The sequence below is a fragment of the Oncorhynchus mykiss genome, chromosome Y (assembly GCF_013265735.2).
Source record: "Oncorhynchus mykiss isolate Arlee chromosome Y, USDA_OmykA_1.1, whole genome shotgun sequence".
Taxonomy (NCBI): domain Eukaryota; kingdom Metazoa; phylum Chordata; class Actinopteri; order Salmoniformes; family Salmonidae; genus Oncorhynchus; species Oncorhynchus mykiss.
This window is the reverse complement of record NC_048593.1, coordinates 14,090,347-14,113,840: the sequence shown is the minus strand read 5'-3', so window position 1 is coordinate 14,113,840 and position 23,494 is coordinate 14,090,347. Positions and strand designations below refer to the sequence as shown.

The following is a 23,494-nucleotide window of genomic DNA, read 5'->3' as shown; positions in this document are numbered from 1 at the left end:
GGCGGTGGATGCGCCGTAGACCGTAGATTCAGTGTTCAACAGTTAGGACCCAAGTAAATCTTCTCTGTATACCATCTGTCTAGACCGTAGATTCAGTGTTGTTCAACAGTTGAGGGGAGCTGACATGCTGATGGTGAAGGTGTTTTTTTTTAATGGTGTTTATTGCACATATGATAAATTGTACTGAACAAAAAGTCAAAGAAACTGGACATTGCAACGATACAGTATCTGCGGCTGAAAAGTTGGAGATTCCAGGACTTTTTTTTCTCCCGTTTTTTTATTAACAAATCAATACAGGAAGTACATGTGGGAACACAAGTGTGTGTGTGTGTGGTGTGTGTATATATAAAAAATATACTTAGGACACTTGGGCTAGGGGGTACAATAATCACATTACACAAGGACCAGGACTTCACTGTTGAAACATTGCAAAGCATGTCCGAAGATGCTCTTCCTGTAGGGATGGGCGTCCACAGTTGAATCTGAATAAAGGAGTACATTGAGTTTATTTTGTTTAGTTTTATATTCATTATTTGGGCTGATATACAACAAAAACAGTAGGTGGCAGCATGCACATATAGCGTTCGTTCGGGGAGTAATATTTAAAAAAAATAACATTTAAAGACTCCGTACAGTAGGTGGCGGCAATTCACCATAATGTCTGCCTTAACACTTTAAAGAAGAAATCTAGCGTTCTACACACTCACAAGATGGCAGCGTCCTTAGGAAAGGTGTGCTCTTATCAGCTGCCACTGAATGCAGGGCGATTTGGCAGGTAATATGTAAATTGCTATTTCAATGTGTGCTAGCTACACACTATTGGAAGAGTCTCAAATACACCGTAGCTGTCTTGGTGGGAGAAAATGAATTCTGGTTTGCTAATTTCATAAATTCTTGCAGTTAACATTAGCTAGCCAGCTAGTGTAAGCTAACTAGCAAGCGTTTACCGTATGATGCCAATATCTTGTTACTCGTGTCAACGAATCTACTTTTCAGCAATATAGATATTATAGACTTTTATATAAACTCGGTGGTTCGAGTCCTGAATGCTGATTGGCTAAAATGTGTCGTATACCACTGGTATGACAAACATTAAAACAAATGTTATAATTACTTTGGTAACCCGTTTTATAACACCAATGGGGCACCTCAGAGGTTTGTAGGAAATAGCCAGTATACCACAGCTAAGGGCTGTATCCGGGCACACCCCCTCGTGCCTTATTGCTTAAATATACCACACCGAACTACTTTATGATTCTGCATTGTCTGTTAAATTGTCAGTGACAGTTTCTGGAACATGCCTTAGTATTAATAGCCTTACAGACATGTCCAACCCGAACAAGAGGGTTGCTGTTTTTGTGAGTTCCTTTTTGACTTCATCTGACTCAAACAGCCACTCCTCAGTTATTGGTATAGTTTGCAATGGTTTGTGTATTGTATCATAATGCCAATAAGTTTGATGCAGACAAGTAGGAAAAACTACATTTGAGTCCATCTCATTGGGTACATTTACAATATGTGCTGCTTCTCTGTCTGTCTGTGCAGTGATTGGCTCCTCCTCAGAGCACAAAGAGCCCGGCAGTTTCAGCAGTGGCCATGGTGTTCATTATCCAGTGGTGAGTTTCACAATGACATCCTCAGTCCCAGACCAGACCCAGGTTTTTACAACCCATATATTGATGACTGAGGAGGCTGACACACTCTTAGGCTACCTTCGCATTAGTCTCTGTGCTAATAAGATGAGCACACTCGGTGAACACACTAGCTTTACTACCCTCTACCCTGCTGTATCGCTTACAAACGTTATTTTAACCTGTTTGGGAATCAGTGTACTGCTGGCGGTACAATTTCCTGTCAAATTGGAGGGTGCGTAATTCAAAAATTCTAATAGTTATTATAGTGGTTAAACATTTAGGTACATATAAATGTCTTATATTGGCTGAAAGCTTAAAATCTTGTTAACTTCTTATGGCTGGGGGGCAGTATTGAGTAGCTTGGATGAATAAGGTGCTCAGAGTAAACTGCCTGCTACTCAGGCCCAGAAGCTAAGATATGCATATTATAGTAGATTTGGATAGAAAACACTCTGAAGTTTCTAAAACTGTTTGAAATATATCTGTGAGTATAACAGAACTCATATGGCGGCAACCTGAGAAATAAATCCAACCAGAAAGTGGGAAATCGGAGGTTTGTAGTTTAAGTCTTTGCCTATCCAATATACAGTAACATTTGGTCCGATTGCACTTCCTAAGGCTTCCATTAGATGTCAACAGTCTTTAGAACCTTGTTTCAGGCTTCTACTGTGAAGGGGGAGAGAATAAGTGCTGTTTGAGTCAGGTGTCTGGCAGAATGCCATGAGCTCAGTCTCACACGCACCTGTGAGTTAGCTGCGTTCCTTTTCCTTTCTAAAGACAAAGGAATTGTCCGGTTGGAATATTATTGAAGATTTAGGATAAAAACATCCTAAAGATTGATTCTATACATCGTTTGACATGTTTCTACGAACTGTAATGGAACTGTCATCTGAAATAAGTGCCTGTGCCTCATGAATTTGGATTTGTGAACTAAACGTGTGAACAAAAAGGAGGTATTTGGACATAAATGGTGGTCTTTATCGAACAAAACAAACATTTATTGTGGAACTGGGATTCCTGGGAGTGCATTCCGATGAAGATCATCAAAGGTAAGTTAGCATTATAAATATTATTTCTGAATTCTGTTGACTCCAACATGGCGGGTATCTGTATGGCTTGTTTTGAGTGCTGTACTCAGATTACTGCATGCTGTTCTTTTTCCGTAAAGCTTTTTTGAAATCTGACATAACAGTTGCATTAAGGAAAAGTATGTCTTTAATTCCATGTATAACACTTGTATTTTCATTAACATTTATGATTAGTATTTCTGTAAATTGATGTGGCTCTCTGCAAAATCACCGGATGTTTTGGAAGCAAAACACTACTGAACATAACGTGCCAATGTAAACTGAGATTTGTGGATATAAATAGGAACTTTATCGAACAAAACATACATGCATTGTGTAACATGAAGTCCTATGAGTGTCATCTGATGAAGAACATCAAAGGTTAGTGATTCATTTTTATCTCTTTCTGCATTTTGTGACTCCTCTCTTTGGCTGGAAAAATGGCTGTGTTTTTCTGTGACTAGGTGCAGAAAGTCAAAAGTTCTATTACAGTTCATAGAAACATGTCAAACGATGTATAGAATCAATCTTTAGGATGTGTTTATCGTAAATCTTCAATAATATTTCAACTGGACAATTCCTTTGTCTTTAGAAATGAAAAGGAACGGAGCTCGCGCTCATGGCCGCGTGCATGACTAAACTCGAGGCTTTCTGCTAGACCCCTGATTCAAACAGCTCTTATTTGCTCCCCCTTCACAGTAGAAGCCTGAAACAACGTTCTAAAGACTGGTAACATCTCGTGGAAGCCTTAGGAAGTGCAATCAAACCAAATGTACACTGTATATTGGATAGGCAATCACTTGAAATACTACAAACCTCAGATTTCCCACTTCCTGGTTGGATTTTTTCTCAGGTTTTTGCCTGCCATGTGAGTTCTGTTATATTCAGACATCATTCAAACAGTTTTAGAAACTTCAGTGTTTTCGATCCAAATCAACCAATGATAGGCATATCTTAGCTTCTGGGCCTGAGTAGCAGGCAGTTTACTTTGGGCACACTTTTCATCCGGACATGACAATAGCGCCCCCAAGCCATAAGAAGTTCATTGAAATGCATGCCAGGTGACTACCTCATGAAGCTGGTTGAGAGAATGCCAAGAGTGTGCAAAGCTTTCATCAAGGCAAAGGGTGGCTACTTTGAAGAATCTTTAATATACAATATATTTTGTATTCGTTTACCACTTTTTTGGCTACTACATGATTCTATATGTGTTATTTCATAGTTTTGATGTCTTCTATTATTCTACAGTGTGCAAAATAGTAAAAATAATGAACCTGTAATGAGTAGGTGCACAAACTTTTGACTGGTACTTTATATACGATACTTGTTATGGGAAATGCTTAAACTGTTCCTAATATAAACCTCTGTATATTCAGGGCGAGGGCAGTTCAATGCAGCCTCTCTAGGCCTTCAGGCTCGCGTCAGGCCCTTTCCCCTTCTCATCGCCACCGGCGGAGGCTACATGGGATACGACCAGTACGGTCGCTACAAGGACCGCCAGTTAGCGAAGATTGGCGTGGAGGTGCCTCCACGCATCGCCAATGACACCCAGGTAGGGTAAATTCAAGTGTCAATCTATTGTACTGTATCTTTGGACCGGCTCATGGTCCCAGGTACTAGGATGGGTATTGTGCAGAAAAATATCACTTGTGCTTATGCTTGTGCTTATGCTTGCTGTTAACACTAATTCAGCGCACTGTTTACTGGTTGGAATTGAGTAGCTCACTTGAATTACAACTCGCCAGCCAGGAAAATCCACACCCGGGATGATTGAGCACCGTGGTTTTTCAGTTTCAGTCCCTCCGTGTAAGACCAACGCTCAACCTCAAGTTGACACCTCTGGATGCTGAGAAGTGTGTACATTGCTAATACTCAAAGGATGTGTGCGTTATGTGTGATTGAGCTCCTACGTGTTTCTGTCGGATGCTGTCCATTTGTGTTCTTCCTGCTTGCTGGCATTGTCTGTGTTCTGTTTCTCTGTTTTGCGTTGTCTGTGTTTTGTGGATCCACAGGGAATATGTTTGTGTTGCCATAACGCTGTTCCTTTCCCAATAGTTGGAAAGTACCTACCCTCATGTTCAAGATGAGCAGCTGTTGCGAAATGAATTGCTTTCACATGAAGACATTTTCAGTTCTGTTGCACCTATGCTCTAGCCTATGTAGGCAAAATGTTGTTTGCTGAGATCACAACATTGCTTTGAATTATGCCAGGTATGTTGGCTTCATCAGTTTAAGTTCTCTGTGTTCTGTTTTTCTGGGTGCAGAACTAGGCCTATTTGTTCCTCACTTTGGGCCTCTAATGCCCTACACGTTTTTGACTTAATCAAGTTGGTTTGGAACAGCTGGATTAGCGAACCTGATCCAGAAGTGATACTGAGGCTCATTCTGTGAGATCTTACTGTTAGATTAGTGACAAATGTCACCGTTTTCTTAGTGTCCATAGTGTTGGTGTCATATAGGAGTAATCAAAACAGGCCCTTTGTCTGTGTGCCATAGGAATAATCACAACAGGCTTCACAAAGCTTATTGTTTGTTTGCTTAGGCTATTTAACATGGGAGAGCGCCAAGTGGCACCATGGGTGATGTCATTGCAGATAACTTCCGTAACATCGGATGGGCTAATCATAGGTTATAAGCCTGTTTTTCATGCCGTTTCAGGGACTTTTTCCCTCTCTTTCTGTAGTGTTATCATCTTACCATGAGTGAGTTAGATACTGTACAAGTCAGACTTGAAAATCACCTATCTATTTCTATAATGGTCCATTTTAAAGCCATCAGGGCATTTACCAACATGAATGTCAAGAGGATCACAGCGCTGTAGAGACAAGATGCAGCAATAATGTAGCCTATACATGAAGCAATATAGATCTCACTTCTTGCACAAATTATCATGGGTAAAGCCCAGGTTGCAGTATTGTATTTGCAAGTGTGTGTGTGTGTGTGTGTGTGTGTGTGTGTGTGTGTGTAGGCATAAAGCAATGTGTACAGTTGAGGTCAAGTGATAGCCTGAAAGGTAGTTTTGGAAATTGCCAGGAACCTCACGATATTATCACAATACTTGGGTGCCGATACGTATTGCGATTTGTCACGATTCCACACAATGTATTCAGACCCCTTGACTTTTTCCACGTTGTTACGTTACAGCCTTTTCTAACATGTATTACTTTTTTTCTCTCTCATCAATCTACACACATTACCCCATAATGACAAAGCATAAACAACAGGTTTTTAGACTTAAAAAAAATATATATGTATAGAAAAATGTATCACATTTCCGTAAGTATTCAGACCCTTTACTCTGTACTTTGTTGAAGCACCTTTGGCAGCGATTACAGCCTCAAGTCTTCTTGGGTTTGACGCTACAAGCTTGACACGCCTGTATTTGGGGAGTTTTTCCCCCCTTTTTTTCTCCTCTGCAGATCCTCTCAAGCTCTGTCAGATTTGGTATTTGAGTAGGATCCCCATTAGCTGTTGCAAAAGCTGCAGCTACTCTTCCTGGGGTCCACACACAAATATCATACCCCCAAGACGTGCTAAATACACCAAATAAAATGCTATTTCTTTAGTATGAGGACATTTTCTATTCTCTTTCCCACTCTGTAGATTCAGTGCCTTTGTTCACACTATTTATGGACTTAAGTCTCTTATACTTTCCTACTACTGTACTGTTAAGTGAGAGACTTGCTTTTGACAAAATTCAACCCAACAAAACATCCCGTTTTTAAAAGTGATATGTAAACTGACAGTTTGGTGGTCTTATTTGCTGTAGCCACAAAAGGGTGATTATTTATTCACCAAAACTGTAATACATTTTTGCTTATTGTGAAATGTACTCTTTGCGGGGCCTGGCCAGCAGACTTGCTCAATAGGAATTTGCAATGAATAGAGTGTGGGGTGAGGTTCCCCCATTGACTGGTATGGGGGATTGTTTTGGGGATTTTCCTTGACTGCAAATGAAGTTCTCGCTATATTGTAAATAAACATGGAACAGCAAACATGATGGACTTTCGGTTCCACCCCCTGTGAACTGTTCAGTACAACATGCCACGAGGGAATTCCAGGGGTCTCTATTTGGCAAGCGTACCTTCCTGAAGTTGTTGACTTGTTGTGCTGGCAAGTTTGCTAGCAGGCCTTAGCTGTTGGCAGTTTCATACTGTATTTGTATTTTGAAATGTGTGTTTAAATTACTTTAGTATTTTAATGCCTGAACTACAATCTAATGTATTTTGTAACAAGATATTTCTGAGAACTGTAATTTGTTTTCAAAATAGTTTTCTATATACATTTTTTTTTTTTGTGCGATTCACAATTTTCTGGCCCCATTTCACCCTGCATTCGTATCAGAAGTCTGATGGCACTATGGTGTGATAAGTGTCTGCTAAATGAACACTTGCAAAGCACGCTGGGTATTATTTGAATGAGCTCCACCCCTGAAACAAGGCCTAAAATAAATAATAACCAGTGTGCTTTGGAATTGGTTACGTTTTGGTCATGTTATCAGACACACTTAACCAGAGCGACTGAGTCAGTGCACTAAGGTAGATAAACAATCACCGACATAGCAAGTGAAATGTTTTTTTGTTACTGTTGATGTTGCAAATGTATTTCGAAATAACTGACTACCTCCAATATATCTGTATTTAATCGTAATACAATACTTTGAAAAAGTGTTTTGGTTTTATATGTTGGTCTTTAGTGTCTTGTGTTTTTAACAAGATACATTTTGATGTATCTTTTGCCCAGCTCTGAAATATTTAATGTGACAAATAAAACATAAAAATACCGTTTTATAGAAGGTCATGTAAAAATTCAAACTGGTCCGTGAATGAATACCGTTGTAGTTGTTACAGTTTATCGCTCAGCCCTAGTCAACACACACAACCCATTGGAACAAATACATAGTTTGGCCCACGCTTCTCAAAGAACCAAATGCACATGCCCTCCTAACAATGGCCTGAGTTTTTCTCCGGGTGAATTTGGGCTGGGACGTGACTGGAATGGTAATGAGCAGACTGGAGAGGGGCCTTCACTTTTCCCTCGGACAAGCCAAAGACGCATGCACAATTCAGAGCCAGCTACAGGGATAGGAGCATTCACTGTTTGTCTCACTCTCTAGTCTCTACCCAAATAGGAACTGCTAAATCTGTCTGCAAAGAGTGCCACTGAGGTATTGTGTATTGGTGCAACATATTTTACATTTGTGTGGATGGATACGTTTAAATATTTCATAACACCTTATTTTGATACTGAGTCTGTAGAGCATCTACAGATGGACTAAGATTTCAACTATATCTACTAACCGTAGCTCTAACTAGGGATGCACCAATACGACATTTTTGGTCGTTACCGATATTTATTTGACATTTTTGTTGCCTTTTAAGCGTTCTAGTACTGTTAAATAGTTACACACATGGACGCAGTGGTCTAAGGCACTGCATCTCCGTGCAAGAGGTGTCACTAAACTCCCTGGTTTGAATCCAGGCTGTATCACATCCAGCTGTGATTGCGAGTCCATCTATGTGAATCTAGCCACAATAAGGATTAGCCACAATAGTGGACTTTGCAGTTAGCCTTCAAAATAAAAGTACCTCATTGACAGTGATGCAAATGAATACAAATAGTAGAATTATGCCATAATTGAATAGATCATGCTAAACGAGGTTGGAATGTTATAAAATCAATAAGACAATTTGACGACAATCTGCAACCACACTACGGGGCGGCAGGGTAGCCTAGTGGTTAGACAAGGTACAAATCTGTCGTTCTGCCCCTGAACAGGCAAGTTAACCCACTGTTCCTAGGCCGTCATTGAAAATAAGAATTTGTTCTTAACTGACTTGCCTAGTAAAATAAAAAAAACACTGGATGTATTATACTTTTGAATTGCATTGGGGGCATACTTATTTCACTATACATCCTTACCTATGATTGTGGATCAATGACATGGGGTATCAGTCTATTCGGTGACACCCAGAGAATATTAGCATCGTAGCTCTTATTGCTGGACTCTGAAACAACTGAGTTGAGCCACATGTATTGTCAACCTTTGTGTATTGAACACTTCTAGAGGGAAAACAATACTGCATGGATGTTTTGGAGTCTGATAACTCTGAGGATGACTTTGGGAGAAAATATCTTGGGGATTGAGTAGATTGATAACCCATTGCATTGATCCCCAATCCTTAGGTAAACCTATACACTGCAATATGAATGTCAATACACACAATAGCCTGACTGAGGGGATTTCACAGTCCCGCAATAGCTACAATGCTAATATTTGTGTAAACTCTTCAGTTGTGTTCTGTGCGTGTTACCGAGTAGACTAATACCCTATTTCATTGCTTCACATTCCAACCTTGTTTAACATTATCTAGTCTAAATATGGCATGATTCCACCAATTCTAACCTTCATCGCTTTCAAAGAGGTACTTTTATTTTGAGGGCCAACTGCAAATTCCACTATTGTGCCTAATCCTTATTGTGGCTAGCTTCACAACACAACCCGGTCCGGCCGAGCCTCACTAGCCAGCTGAAGCTAGCTGGCTGCTTATAACGATAGCTTTGGGCAACAGCGTTAAGTAGCTGGCTAGCTATTTATTTTCATGAACTGAAGTTCAATTTCAATAGGCGAACAACAAGTGGCTAACTAGCTAATACTTACAAGGATTCCTAGTTCATAGCTAAGAATAATGAAATTACTGCCGATTCTACTGGTCATTGATTTCAGGCTATTGGTGCTAGCTAGGTACCAAGCTAAAGCTAGTTACCACAGAAGTTGCGGTCGAACAAATAATTAGTTATTTCCAAGGCCGTATTGTAAACCCATCGTTCGTGGCCGGTGTTTGCTTGTTTGCAGACTTTTTTTTGTACAGCTTTGATCGTGCTACTGATCGAAGTGGTGGTGCTTGGCTTGCACGTGCAAATTCAGAACACACAACATTCTATAATAGAACTGTTATTTGACATGTATCTTTTGACACGTAAAGACCCAAACGGCGTTTCATAGGATGTCGTGATGCTATTACTGTGTAACTCTGGTAGGGCAACGTGTACCGGTGCTCGACCAGTCAGCGAAAGCCAACATCACCCACGACAGAGAACGGTTTATTGTCAAGGGCATTGAATTCTGTTATCTTGGCGTTGAGTTGTCTTGCTGAAATGTTGTTACTCTTTCAAATGACTGCTCGACTTGTTGGTTGCTCGATGCACACAGCAGACATTGTGGGCTAGGTTAGAAATGCTGTGTTGCATGATGTGTACTGCAACATTTTTTTTAATTTTTATTTATTTATTTATTTATTTTTTACCTTTATTTAACCAGGCAAGTCAGTTAAGAACAAAATCTTATTTTCAATGACGGCCTGGGAACAGTGGGTTAACTGCCTGTTCAGGGGCAGAAAAAAAAAAAAAAAAAAGCCGATACCAATTAATCGGCCAATTTATTTTACAAAAATATTATTTTTTTTAAATAAAAAATGTATTTGTAATAATGACAATTACAACAATACTGAATTAACACTTATTTTAACTTAATATAATACATCAATAAAATCAATTTAGCCTCAAGTAGATAATGAAACATGTTCAATTTGGTTTAAATAATGCATAAACCAAGTGTTGGAGAAGAACATAAAAGTGCAATATGTGCTATGTAAGAAAGCTAACGTTTCAGTTCCTTGCTCAGAACATAAGAACATATGAAAGCTGGTGGTTCCTTTTAACATGAGTCTTCAATATTCCCAGGTAAGAAGTTTTAGGTTGTAGTTATTATAGGAATTATAGGACTATTTCCCTCTACCATTTGTATTTCATTAACCTTTGGACTATTGGATGTTCTTATAGGCACTTTAGTATTGCCAGTGTAACAGTATAGCTTCCGTCCCTCTCCTCGCTCCTCCCTGGGCTCGAACCAGGAACACAACGACAACAGCCACCACATCGAAGCAGCGTTACCCATGCAGAGCAAGGGAAACAACCACCCCAAGGCTCAGAGCGAGTGAAGTTTGAAAAGCTATTAGCGCGCGCTAACTAGCCAGTCATTTCACTTCGGTCACACCAGCCTCATCTCGGGAGTTGATAGATTTGAAGTCATAAACAGCGCAATGCTTGATGCACAATGAAGAGCTGCTGGCAAAACGCACGAAAGTGCTGTTTGAATGAATGTTTACGCGCCTGCTTCTGCCTACCACCGCTCAGTCAGATGCTTAGATACTTGTATGCTCAGTCAGATTATATGCAACACAGGACAGGCTAGATAATATCTAGTAATATCATCAACCATGTGTAGTTAACTAGTGATTATGATTTATTGTTTTTTATAAGATAAGTTTAATGCTAGCTAGCAACTTACCTTGGCTTACTGCATTTGCGTAACAGGCAGTCTCCTTGTGGAGTGCAACGAGAGAGAGGCAGGTCGTTATTGCGTTGGACTAGTTAACTGTAAGGTTGCAAGATTGGATCCCCGAGCTGACAATGTGAAAATCTGTCTTTCTGCCCCTGAACGAGGCAGTTAACCCACCGTTCCTAGGTCGTCATTGAAAATAAGAATGTGTTCTTAACTGACTTGCCTAGTTAAATAAAGATTAAATTAAGGTGTGTAAAAAATATTTTTTTTTTAAACGTGCAGATCGGTGTCCAAAAATACTGATTTTCCGATTTGATATGAAAACTTGAAATCGGCCCTAATTATTCGTCCATTCCGATTAATCGGTCAACCTCTAGTATGCACGTCAGCTTTGACATCGGCGTTAAACTAGACATTGGGTAGATACCGATGTTGTCATTCTAGCTAATATCGTCCGATTCCAGATATTTTCATTGTTTAAATCGTGCATCCCGAGCAACATCGGTAACCTTTACCGTAACCTTAGCAAGCAGTTGCTTATCAACAGATGGTCGTAGTTTGTTAGTACTATCTGTGAATCATCTACCGATGGAAAGTCCAGACAACTCCAAATAAAATGACCAAATATTTAAATAGGCTAATTGTGGTGCTTTCTATCTCTGCTCATGGATGCATGTCGGCCTAGTTGAATACAGTTCATCACCCCAAATCGCTAAAGAATCCTTAGTTGCTACATTTTTTTTACTTATAAACTTAACCATTGATTCTAGAAGAATAAACTTTTATAAATGCTTCATGAGCTTAGTTCAACTGTCATACCCCATCAGAACTCAAAATATAAGCTTGTTTTAGGTCAATGTTTGGAAACAACATATGTTAACAAACATGGTTTAAGCCTATACATTTGATATCATGGATGGTCAGTCCTTGTACCCATAGCAGAACACTTTTTTGTATCAATTAAGGATTATAGCTTTTAAGTTAGCTCTGCTGTAAACTTGATGAATGATGAGATATTGTACAGCTACAGTAGATTTGTGTGTCTGGCCCATCGGGCTACTTTTTCTGATGACATCACCCACCAATGACAGTCTCTTGAATGTGATATCTGCCCACCCACCCTCTAGTCTCTTAAAGGGCTTGTCTAGTCAGCATGCAGCACTTTGTTGTGAGAGTAGAACCTTCACTTTTAACTAGCACGCAGTGAGAGACCTAACTTCGCCTTTGTCAATTTTATTCACATTTCAGACAAAACACCAAGAGAAGGTAAGGTTCTGAGTTTGTTCTTTTTTAAATAAGCTCAATACTGTTTGATGAACTTGGTATAATGCATTAGCTGAAATACGTAACTGTTTATGGAAATTGTTCAATGTAATTCTAGTTAAACCGAACAGTGTTTTTAATATGGAACGGTTACAGTAAAGTGGTCAAAAACCTAAGTGGATTTAGGGATAAACAATCTGTACTGAAGTTTTTATCTGCATAGTTCCTGTGTTTACGGTAACTGTTTTAGATGAGTCATCTCACAGGGTACGTTGTCTGTAGCATCAGTGTTTCAGATAAGGAAGTGGGTCCTGTTTCCTGCTTTTTGTGGTTTTTAGGGACCGCCTTCCTGTTTGGCCGAGACAGGTTTGTTGAGAGACTAATAGAGTAGGAACTCGACCCTTAAAGTCCAACATCAGACTGCTAGATAAACGATAGTGAGAAAATAGTTGCACACTGTTGGGAGTATAATAGGCCTATAGTGTGCGACTACTAGCGTTAGCGCAATGACATGCTAGCTGCTCCCATAGACTTCCTGTCATTGAGCCAATGACTATCCATTTAAAAGCGTGTCTTGGAAGAATACATACAGTGCCTTGCGAAAGTATTCGGCCCCCTTGAACTTTGCGACCTTTTGCCACATTTCAGGCTTCAAACATAAAGATATAAAACTGTATTTTTTTGTGAAGAATCAACAACAAGTGGGACACAATCATGAAGTGGAACGACATTTATTGGATATTTCAAACTTTTTTAACAAATCAAAAACTGAAAAATTGGGCGTGCAAAATTATTCAGCCCCCTTAAGTTAATACTTTGTAGCGCCACCTTTTGCTGCGATTACAGCTGTAAGTCGCTTGGGGTATGTCTATCAGTTTTGCACATCGAGAGACTGAATTTTTTTCCCATTCCTCCTTGCAAAACAGCTCGAGCTCAGTGAGGTTGGATGGAGAGCATTTGTGAACAGCAGTTTTCAGTTCTTTCCACAGATTCTCGATTGGATTCAGGTCTGGACTTTGACTTGGCCATTCTAACACCTGGATATGTTTATTTTTGAACCATTCCATTGTAGATTTTGCTTTATGTTTTGGATCATTGTCTTGTTGGAAGACAAATCTCCGTCCCAGTCTCAGGTCTTTTGCAGACTCCATCAGATTTTCTTCCAGAATGGTCCTGTATTTGGCTCCATCCATCTTCCCATCAATTTTAACCATCTTCCCTGTCCCTGCTGAAGAAAAGCAGGCCCAAACCATGATGCTGCCACCACCATGTTTGACAGTGGGGATGGTGTGTTCAGCTGTGTTGCTTTTACGCCAAACATAACGTTTTGCATTGTTGCCAAAAAGTTCAATTTTGGTTTCATCTGACCAGAGCACCTTGTTCCACATGTTTGGTGTGTCTCCCAGGTGGCTTGTGACAAACTTTAAACGATACTTTTTATGGATATCTTTAAGAAATGGCTTTCTTCTTGCCACTCTTCCATAAAGGCCAGATTTGTGCAATATACGACTGATTGTTGTCCTATGGACAGAGTCTCCCACCTCAGCTGTAGATCTCTGCATTTCATCCAGAGTGATCATGGGCCTCTTGGCTGCATCTCTGATCAGTCTTCTACTTGTATGAGCTGAAAGTTTAGAGGGACGGCCAGGTCTTGGTAGATTTGCAGTGGTCTGATACTCCTTCCATTTCAATATTATCGCTTGCACAGTGCTCCTTGGGATGTTTAAAGCTTGGGAAATCTTTTTGTATCCAAATCCGGCTTTAAACTTCTTCACAACAGTATCTCGGACCTGCCTGGTGTGTTCCTTGTTCTTCATGATGCTCTCTGCGCTTTTAACGGACCTCTGAGACTATCACAGTGCAGGTGCATTTATACGGAGACTTGATTACACACAGGTGGATTGTACTTATCATCATTAGTCATTTAGGTCAACATTGGATCATTCAGAGATCCTCACTGAACTTCTGGAGAGAGTTTGCTGCACTGAAAGTAAAGGTGCTGAATAATTTTGCACGCCCAATTTTTCAGTTTTTGATTTGTTAAAAAAGTTTGAAATATCCAATAAATGTCGTTCCACTTCATGATTGTGTCCCACTTGATTGTGTCCCTCCTGACCGAACTGGTGTAACTGAGTCAGGTTTGTAGGCCTCCTTGCTCGCACACGCTTTTTCATTTCTGCCCACAAATGTTCTATAGGATTGAGGTCAGGGCTTTGTGATGGCCACTCCAATACCTTGACTTTGTTGTCCTTAAGCCATTTTGCCACAACTTTGGAAGTATGCTTGGGGTCATTGACCATTTGGAAGACCCATTTGCGACCAATCTTTAACTGATGTCTTGAGATGTTGCTTCAATATATTCACAATTTTCCTACCTCATGATGCCATCTTTTTTGTGAAGTACACCAGTCCCTCCTGCAGCAAAGCACCCCCACAACATGATGCTGCCACCCCCGTGCTTCACGGTTGGGATGTTCTTCGGCTTGCAAGGCTCCCCCTTTTTCCTCCAAACATAAAGATGGTCATTATGGCCAAACAGTTCTATTTTTGTTTCATCAGACCAGAGGACATTTCTCCAGAAAGTACCATCTTTGTCCCCATGTGCAGTTCAAACCGTAGTTGGGCTTTTTTATGGTGGTTTTGAAGCAGTGGCTTCTTCCTTGCTGAGCAGCCTTTCAGGTTATGTCGATATAGGACTTATTTTACTGTGGATATGGATACTTTTGTACCTGTTTCCTCCAGCATCTTCACAAGGTCCTTTGCTGCTGTTCTGGGATTGGTTTGCACTTTTCGCACAAGTGTTCTATCTCCTAGAGATGAACGTACATCTCCTTCCTGAGCAGTATGATGGCTGCGTGGTCCCGTGGTGTTTATACTTGTTTGTACAGATGAATGCGGTACCCTTTGCTCCCAAGGATGAACCAGACTTGTGGAGGTCTCCAATTTTTTGACTGATTTTGGGGAGATTTTCCCATGATGTCAAGCAAAGAGGCACTGAATTTGAAGGTAGGCCTTGAAATACATCCACAGGTACACCTCCAATTGACTCATGTCAATTAGTCTATCAGAAGCTTCTAAAGCCATGACACAATTTCTGGATTTTTGCTAATCCTAATAGTACCGGTAAAGTTCGTTGAAACATGTCAAACAATGTTTATAATTAATCCTCAGGTTGTCAATTGTCTAAATAATCGATAATATTTCAACCGGACAATAGCGTATTCAAAAGAAAGGAAAAACAACGAAGGGCGTGCAATCGGTCATGCGTGCAAATCAGCTCTGCGTTCTTCCTCAGTCCACTGAGAGAAAGGTCTCATTCTTCTTCAGTTTTCAGAAAACAAGCCTGTAAGTTTTACATCTAGTGGATTCCATAGGAACTGCAATCTGGGTCCTAACCCATTAGAAACTCTATAGGCATTCAATTGAAAAGTACCCACATCAAAAGAATCCCACTTCCTGGATGGATTTTCCTCATATCAGTTCTGTTATAGTCAGACATTTATTTTAACAGTTTTGGAAACTTTAGTTTTCTATCCAAATCTATCAATTATATGCATATCCTAGCTTCTGGGCCTGAGTAACAGGCAGTTTACTTTGGGCAAGCTTCTCATCCAGATGTTGAAATACTGTTAACTGAAATGCATTCCAGGTGACTACCTCATGAAGCTGGTTTAGAGAATGCCAAGAGTGTGCAAAGCTGTCATCAAGGCAAAGGGTGGCTACTTTGAAGAATGTAAAATAGATTTTGATTTAACACTTTTTTTGGTTACTACATGATTCTATGTGTTATTCCATAGTTTTGATGTCTTCAATTTTCATTCTACAATGTAGAAAATGGTAAATAAATTAACCCTGGAATGAGTAGCTGTCAACTTTTGACTAGTACTGAATCTTATTTAAATTACAGCAGTAATTGCAGCAGTGGCAACAATTTAGCAGCGGTGGGCTACCGCTGCTAAAGGAATATAGGGGAAACACTGTAACTGCATCTTGAGTAGTCTTTTAAAATCTTACTTGAAAAATTACCAGTCAGGCAACAATGTCTAATTATGACTCTTAACTTTCTGAAATGATTAACTGACAAAACAGCAGATAGTGAATAGATTAACCCCCCCACACACTGAGCTTTGCTGAGCTAATGGTAGGATAAGGTAGGAAGCAGTGGACTCCAGGCTCCCTAAATCAGGCCAAATACCATATAGATCAGCAGTATAGGGGAGCTGCCAGGAGTCTATAACGGGGTCCGTGAACACTATAGCTGATGGGGTTGTTTGTATTTATTATGGAACCCATTAGCTGCTGCCAAGGCCACAGCTTGTTGCTGTGGTCCAGCAAAATTAAGGCAGTTATGAATGTATTGTAATGTTTGTTTTTTTAATTGTATAACAGATTTCACAACACACTGTGTGCCCTCAGGCCCCTAATCTACTACCACTTATTCACAACACAAAATCCATGTGTACTAGTGTGTGTGTGTGTGTATAGTACGCATGTTATTGTGTTTTTATGCATGTGTCTGTGTTGCTTCACATTCTCCGCTGTTCCATAAGGTGGAATTATTTTTTTTAAATCTAATTTTACTGCTTGTGTGATTTACTTGATGTGGAACAGAGTTCCACGTAGTCATGGCTCTATGTAGTGCTGTGCGCCTTCCATAGTCTGTTCTGGACTTGGGGACTGAAGAGACTTCTGGTGGCATGTCTTGTGGGGTATGCATGGGTGTCTGTGTGCCAGGAGTTCAAACAGGCAGCTCGGTGCATTCAACATGTCAATACCTCACACAAATACAAGTAGTGATGAAGTCAATCTCTCCTCCACTTTGAGCCAGGAGAGATTGACATGAATATTAATGCTCGCTATCGGTGTACATCCAAGGGCCAGCCGTGCTGCCCTGTTCTGAGCCAATGGCAAAGTCCCTCTTTGTGGCACCTGACCAAACGACTGAACAGTAGTCCAGGTGCGTTGAAACTAGAGCCTGTAGGACCTGCCCTGTTCATAATGTTGTTCAGAAGTTGGAGTAGCACTTTATGGACAGACTTCTCTCCATCCTAGCTACGGTTTTATCAATGTTTTGACCATGACAGTTTACAATCCAGGGTTACTTCAAGCAATTTAGTCTCCTCAACTTGCTCAATTTCCACCTTATTCATTACAAGATTTAGTTGTAGTTTAGCGTTTAGTGAAGGATTTGTCCCAAATACACATTTTGTGTTTTTGAAATATTTAGGACAAATGTATTCCTTGTCACCCATTCTGAAACTAACTGCAGCTCTTTGTTAAGTGTTGCAGTCATTTCAGTTGCTGTGGTAGCTGACGTGTATAGTGCTGAGTCATCCGCATACATAGACACTCTGGCTTTACTCAAAGCCAGTGGCAGGTCATTAGTAAAGATTGAAAAAAGTAAAGGACCTAAACAGCTACCCTGGGAAATTCCCGATTCTACCTGGATCATGTTGGAGAGGCTTCCATTAAAGAACATCCTCTGTGTTCTGTTAGGCAGGTAACTCTTTATCTACAATATAGCTGGGGGTGTAAAGCCATAACTAACGTTTTTCCAGCCGCAGACTATGATCGATAATGTCAAAAGCCACACTGAAGTCTAACAAAACAGTCCCCACAATCTTTTTATCAATTTCTCTCAGCCAGTCATCAGTCATTTGTGTAAGTGCTGTGCTTGTTGAATGTCCGTCCCTATAAGCGTTCTGAAAGTCTGTCAGTTTGTTTACTGTAAAATAGCATTGTATCTGGTCAAACACTATTTTTTTCCCAAAATTTACTAAGGGTTGGTAACCGGGTGATTGGTCGGCTATTTGAGCCAGTGAAGGGGACTTTACTATTCTTTTACTAGGTAAGTTAATGACTTTTGCTTCCTTCCAGGCCTGAGGACGCACACTTTCCAGTAGGCTTAAATTGAAGATATGGCAAATAGGAGTGGCAATATTGTCCGCTTATATTCTCACTAATTTTCCATCCAAGTTGTGAGACCCCGGTGGCTTGTCATTGTTGATAGACAATGTTTTTTTGGGGGGTGCTCCAAATCTTTTTACTATTGTTCTTAGGCATGCATCTGTCTTTCATAGTGTATGAACTACTTTTTTAAAATTCAGTTTAGTCACATGATTTCTCAATTTGCAGTACGTTTGCCAATCGGTTGTACAGCCAGACCTATTTGCCATCTCTTTTTCCACATTCCTCTCAACTAGAGGTCGACCGATTATGATTTTTCCATGCCGATTATTGGAGGACCAAAAAAAGCCGATACCGATTTAATTGGCCGATTTTTAATTTATTTGTAATAATGACAATTACAACAATGCTGAATGAACACTTATTTTAACTTAATATAATACATCAATAAAATTAATTTAGCCTCAAATAAATAATGAAACATGTTCAATTTGGTTTAAATAATGCAAAAACAAAGTGTTGGAGAAGAAAGTAAAAAGTAAAAAGTTTTAGGTTGTTGTTATTATAGGAATTATAGGACTACTTATCTCTGTACCATTTGTATTTCATTAACCTTTGACTTTTGGATGTTCTTATAGGCACATTCGTATTGCCAGTGTAACAGTGTAGCTTCCGTCCCTCTCCTCGCTCCTACCTGGGCTCAAACCAGGAACACAACGACAACTGCCTGCCTCGAAGCAGCGTTACCCATCGTGCAAATGAATACAAATAGTAGAATTATGCCATAATTGAATAGATCATGCTAAACGAGGTTGGAATGTTATATAAAATCAATAAGACAATAATTTGACAACAATCTGCAATCACACTATGGGGCGGCAGGGTAGCCTAGTGGTTAGAGCTTTGGACTAGTTAACTGTAAAGTTTGCAAGATTGAATCCCCCGAGCTGACAATGTAAAAGTCTGTCGTTCTGCCCCTGAACGAGGCAGTTAACCCACCGTTCCTAGGCCGTCATTGAAAATAAGAATATGTCCTTAACTGAATTACCTAGTTAAATAAAGATTAAATAAAGGTGTAAAAAAATACATTTAAAAATACATATTTTTTTTAATCGGCCAAATCGGTGTCCAAAAATACCGATTTCCGATTTGTTATGAAAACTTGAAATCGGCCCTAATTAATCGGCCATTCCGATTAATCGGTCGACCTTTACTCTCAACCATAGTTTTCAATTCCTTATCAATCCTTGGGGATTTAACAGTTTCTAGTCATTTTCTTAAAGGTTGCATGCTTATTTGTAACTGGGATAAGCAATGTCATGAATGTGTCAAGTGCAGCGTCTGGTTGCTCCTCATTACACACCATGGACCAGCAAATATTCTTTACATCAACAACCATAGGAATTGCAAACCAAACTTGTCGCATTTCCCTCCTATCATCAAGCTGCCCCTCCCCTAGGCAGACCAGTCCTCCTCCAGTCTCCCACCGTCACCAGTCTGCTACAGTTCCTCTCAGGTCAGCCGTGAAACAGTCAGCCCACCCAGAAGATGTCCATTCTCTAGTACAAAATCACTTCTAGAGGCCCTTGGATCCCTGAGAGAGAAGAGGAGCGAACGGATTACCCTCCACCACGTCACATCCGTCCTACCAGAGAAGGGGGCTGGGCTTGAGAGTAGCAGAGCGAGAGAACGAGCTCCAGCAAGAGAACAGAAGTGCGCACACCGAGCTAGAGCGGCAGCCCCAGTGAGCGCGAGAGAGAAGCGTCTGTAATCCACCCCCACGCCTTCAGTGATCATGTGTCAGAACAGGAGCCTTCAGCGGGCGGCAGCGCAGAGCTCAGGGAAATGGTGAGATGCTGCAGGTCTTTGCATAGCCCTCCGTCTTGCTACAATCTCCACAGAGTTAGGGTTGATGTGCGCCGGCTCCGGACGATCAGCTCCACAGGAGCTGCCGGGGAGCAGGGGGGAAGCAACGACGGCAACGTCTCAGGCCGCGGGGCCCAAGCACTCAGCCACAGGAACCGATTCAGGTATGCTGAGAGCGGGAGAGAATGAGAGCGAGAACAAGAGATGAATGACCATAGGATGCCTTAGCATGTGTATAACATGCTTGTTAGACATGACAAAGACAGGACTGACGCGGAGAGGGAACGGATGGTTTTCAGCCTATAAAGTGATTGTTTACAGTATGTGAGAGATGGATTAAAGGCGAGTGAGAGGGATGACCAGAGCGAGCATAGAGGGGATGATTAATGTAATGTTCTGCTGTGAGATTGAAGCTCTAGCAGTTATGGTTTGTGAGTGGGGGGTTGTGTGCACTTTGCGTGTTGAGCTGCTACATGAGTTGAGCTGCTACATGAGGAGAGCGACGATCATGAGCCGAGGGCCTGAATATTGAGTGGCCACAGTCGGTCCGCTCTCCCAAAGCCCCGTCTTTCTCGATCTTTCTCTCGCTCTCTTTCTCGCTCTCTTTCTCTCTCTCTCTCTCTCTCTCTCTCTCTGTTCCAGGCAGCACAAAGCCTCTGTTTGGCCTAATTGCAGCGTAATGCCCTTAAGCCCCATCCAGGCAGGCCAGTCTAAGGAGGAACAATGTATCTGGGCCAGGCCAAGGCCAGCCTTACCCAGCCAACCTCTGAAGTGGGTCTGAAAGAAGTGAGGGATAGATGGAGTTTTAGAGATCTGTTTGGCGGCTGAGAGACTCTGTTGATGTAGATAGAGCGAAGCAGGAGAGAGAGAATGCTATGCAGCCAGTGATTGGCTAATATGTGCCTGCATTGAAGAGGGGGGGTGCTGTTGGAGCCTGCGTTTTGTGTGGTGGAGGGAGACTGGATAGCCAGGAAATAAAACAATTACAGAAGAGTATTCTTTACATATTGGCTTTTTGTTACTTTTGTTGCGTTTATGTGGTTGGATGGGATATTTAAGCTATACTTTGCGATTGCTGAAACCAAGGTGCATGACAGGCTACGGTAAATAATAATTAAATGATACTGCACTGGTTGACTTGTATGAGAATTGAGATTAAATTACATCAAATTAGGGACTTTCAGGGTAATTTCCATGTAAAAGGACCCACGAGTACCAATTTAAAGGTCATAGGAGCATGTCAGATTAGGTGTCAAATGTAAGATTTGAGTTATTATTATTATTTATTTATTTATTTTAAAACTATTTTCCATCATAAATATTAGGATTAAGTAAAGGCTTTGATTTCTGGTCAAACAGATGCAAAAGTGTCTTTAGAAACCTTAAGACTTTTTAGTAGATGTTATTAGAAATACATAATTTTGAAGTAAAGGCCCCTGCCAATTAATATCAACACATTTAGTTTAGGAGTAATCTTTCTCCCTTCGGTAAGTTTTTAAGAAACATTTCATAGTGCCTTGAAATTCCATTACCAAAAACCACACACACTACATGACCAAAAGTATGTGGACACCTGCTTGTCGAACATCTCATTCCAAAATCATGGGCATTAATATGGAGTCGGTCCCCCCTTTGCTCCTAGAACAGCCTCCACTCTTCTGGGAAGGTTTTCCACTAGATGTTGGAGCACTGTTGCAGGGACTTGCTTCCATTCAGCCACAAGCATTAGTGAAGTCAGGCACTGATGTTGGGCGATTAGGCCTGGCTCGCAGTCGGCGTTCCAATTCATCCCAAAGGTGTTCAATGGGATGGAGGTAAGGGCTTTGTGCAGGCCAGTCTAGTTCTTCCACACCGATCTCATCAAACCATTTTATATTTTTGTCCTCACTTTGTTCACAGGGGCATTGTCATGCTGAAACAGGAAAGGCCTTCCACAAACTGTTGCCACAAAGTTGGAAGCACAAAATTGTCCAGAATGTCATTGTATGCTGTAGCATTAAGATTTCCATTCACTGGAACTAAGGGCCCTAACCCCAATTGTGGAAAAACAGCCCCAGACCATTATTCCTCCTCCACCAAACTTTACAGTTGGCACTGTGCATTCGGGCAGGTAGCGTTCACCTGACATTCGCCAAACCCAGATTCGTCTGTCTGACAGCCAGATGGTGAAGCGTGATTCATAACTCCAGAGAACGTGTTTCCACTGTTCGAGAGTTCAATGGTGGCGAGCTTTACACCACTGCAGCCGACACTTGGCATTGCACATGGGGATCTTAGGCTTTTGTTCGGGTGCTCGGCCATGGAAACCCATTTCATGAAGCTCCCGACGAACAGGGCTTCCAGGGGCAGTTTGGAATTCGGTAGTGTCTTGCAACCGAGGACAGACTATTTCTACACGCTTCAGCATTCGGCAGCCCCGTTCTGTGAACTTGTGTGGCCTACCACCTTGTTGCTGAGCCGTTGTTACTCCTAGACATTTCCACTTCACAATAACAACAGTTACAGTTGACCGGGGCAGAACTGTTACAGTGCCACGCTTTAATGTCAGTGAGCTTTTCAGTAAGGCTGTTCTACTGACAATGTTTGTTTATGGAGATTGCATGGCGGTGTGCTCAATTTTTATACACCTGTCAGCAACGGGTGTGGCTGAAGTAGCTGAATCCACAAATTTGAAGGGGTGTCCACATACGTTTGTGTGTGTAGTGTGTCTTTTAAGATATTTTCTCATTTCTCTTCCTCATGTGGGAGGATAATGAACGTTTCCAGAAGTAACAAGTGAAGGAAGTTCTGTCAATTACTTGGTGTTTTTACTGATATCAATTTTGTTGATGAATTAAGTGAACTCTAAATTCCGTTACGAAATCTTCAAGGAATTTCAGAAAAAAACAGTAACGGAATTTCTGCAATTGAATTGGCTACAATGGAAAATCATAGTCACACCACAGTTTGGTTCACAAGTTTGGACAGTACAATACTGTAAAGAAAAGCAGCGTAGAGTACAATACTGTATTTAAAAGTTCAGTAGAGCCTTCTAGAGTCTGATGTACTTTGATGTTTAACTTGTGAAACATGTAGGTCGGTGTCTGGGGGTGGCTCATTAAAATAGAAGCCAGTGTGTGGAATAATATTGAAATATGCAATGGATATTGCATATTTCTACCTTTTTTTTTGTCCCTATTTAGTATACATCTCTATAAAGAGTTAAATTCATATCCATAATTATGCATTTCTGTGTAGTACAGATCAGGGAGCCATGATGCAATTCCGTTACCGGGTGTAAATCCACTTCACTTACTGTAGTTCAAAATAAGAATTTGTTCTTAACTGACTTGCCTAGTTGAATAAAGGTAAAATAAACTGTAGTTCATTAAATTCAATGTGTCATGTCATAGCTGATAGTCTTTTGTCATTTT

General features: G+C 40.8%; 1 protein-coding gene across 10 annotated transcripts in view; it reads left to right on the top strand.

The window, feature by feature from the left end:
- The window catches only part of pisd (phosphatidylserine decarboxylase), a 49,665-nt gene that overhangs the window by 435 nt on the left and 25,736 nt on the right, over nt 1–23,494 (top strand). For 2 of the 10 annotated variants that reach the window (XM_021590716.2, XM_021590720.2), the window contains exons 2-3: nt 1,546–1,616; nt 4,078–4,253. In XM_021590716.2, the coding sequence (XP_021446391.2) occupies nt 1,546–1,616; nt 4,078–4,253 (247 nt within the window). Of the gene's footprint in view, nt 1–642; nt 874–1,286; nt 1,359–1,545; nt 1,617–1,724; nt 1,867–4,077; nt 4,254–12,169; nt 12,312–18,022; nt 18,157–19,659; nt 20,246–23,494 lie in introns of those variants that run through there. The other 8 variants (XM_021590718.2, XM_036967749.1, XM_036967750.1 and 5 more) reach the window with 8 other exon arrangements.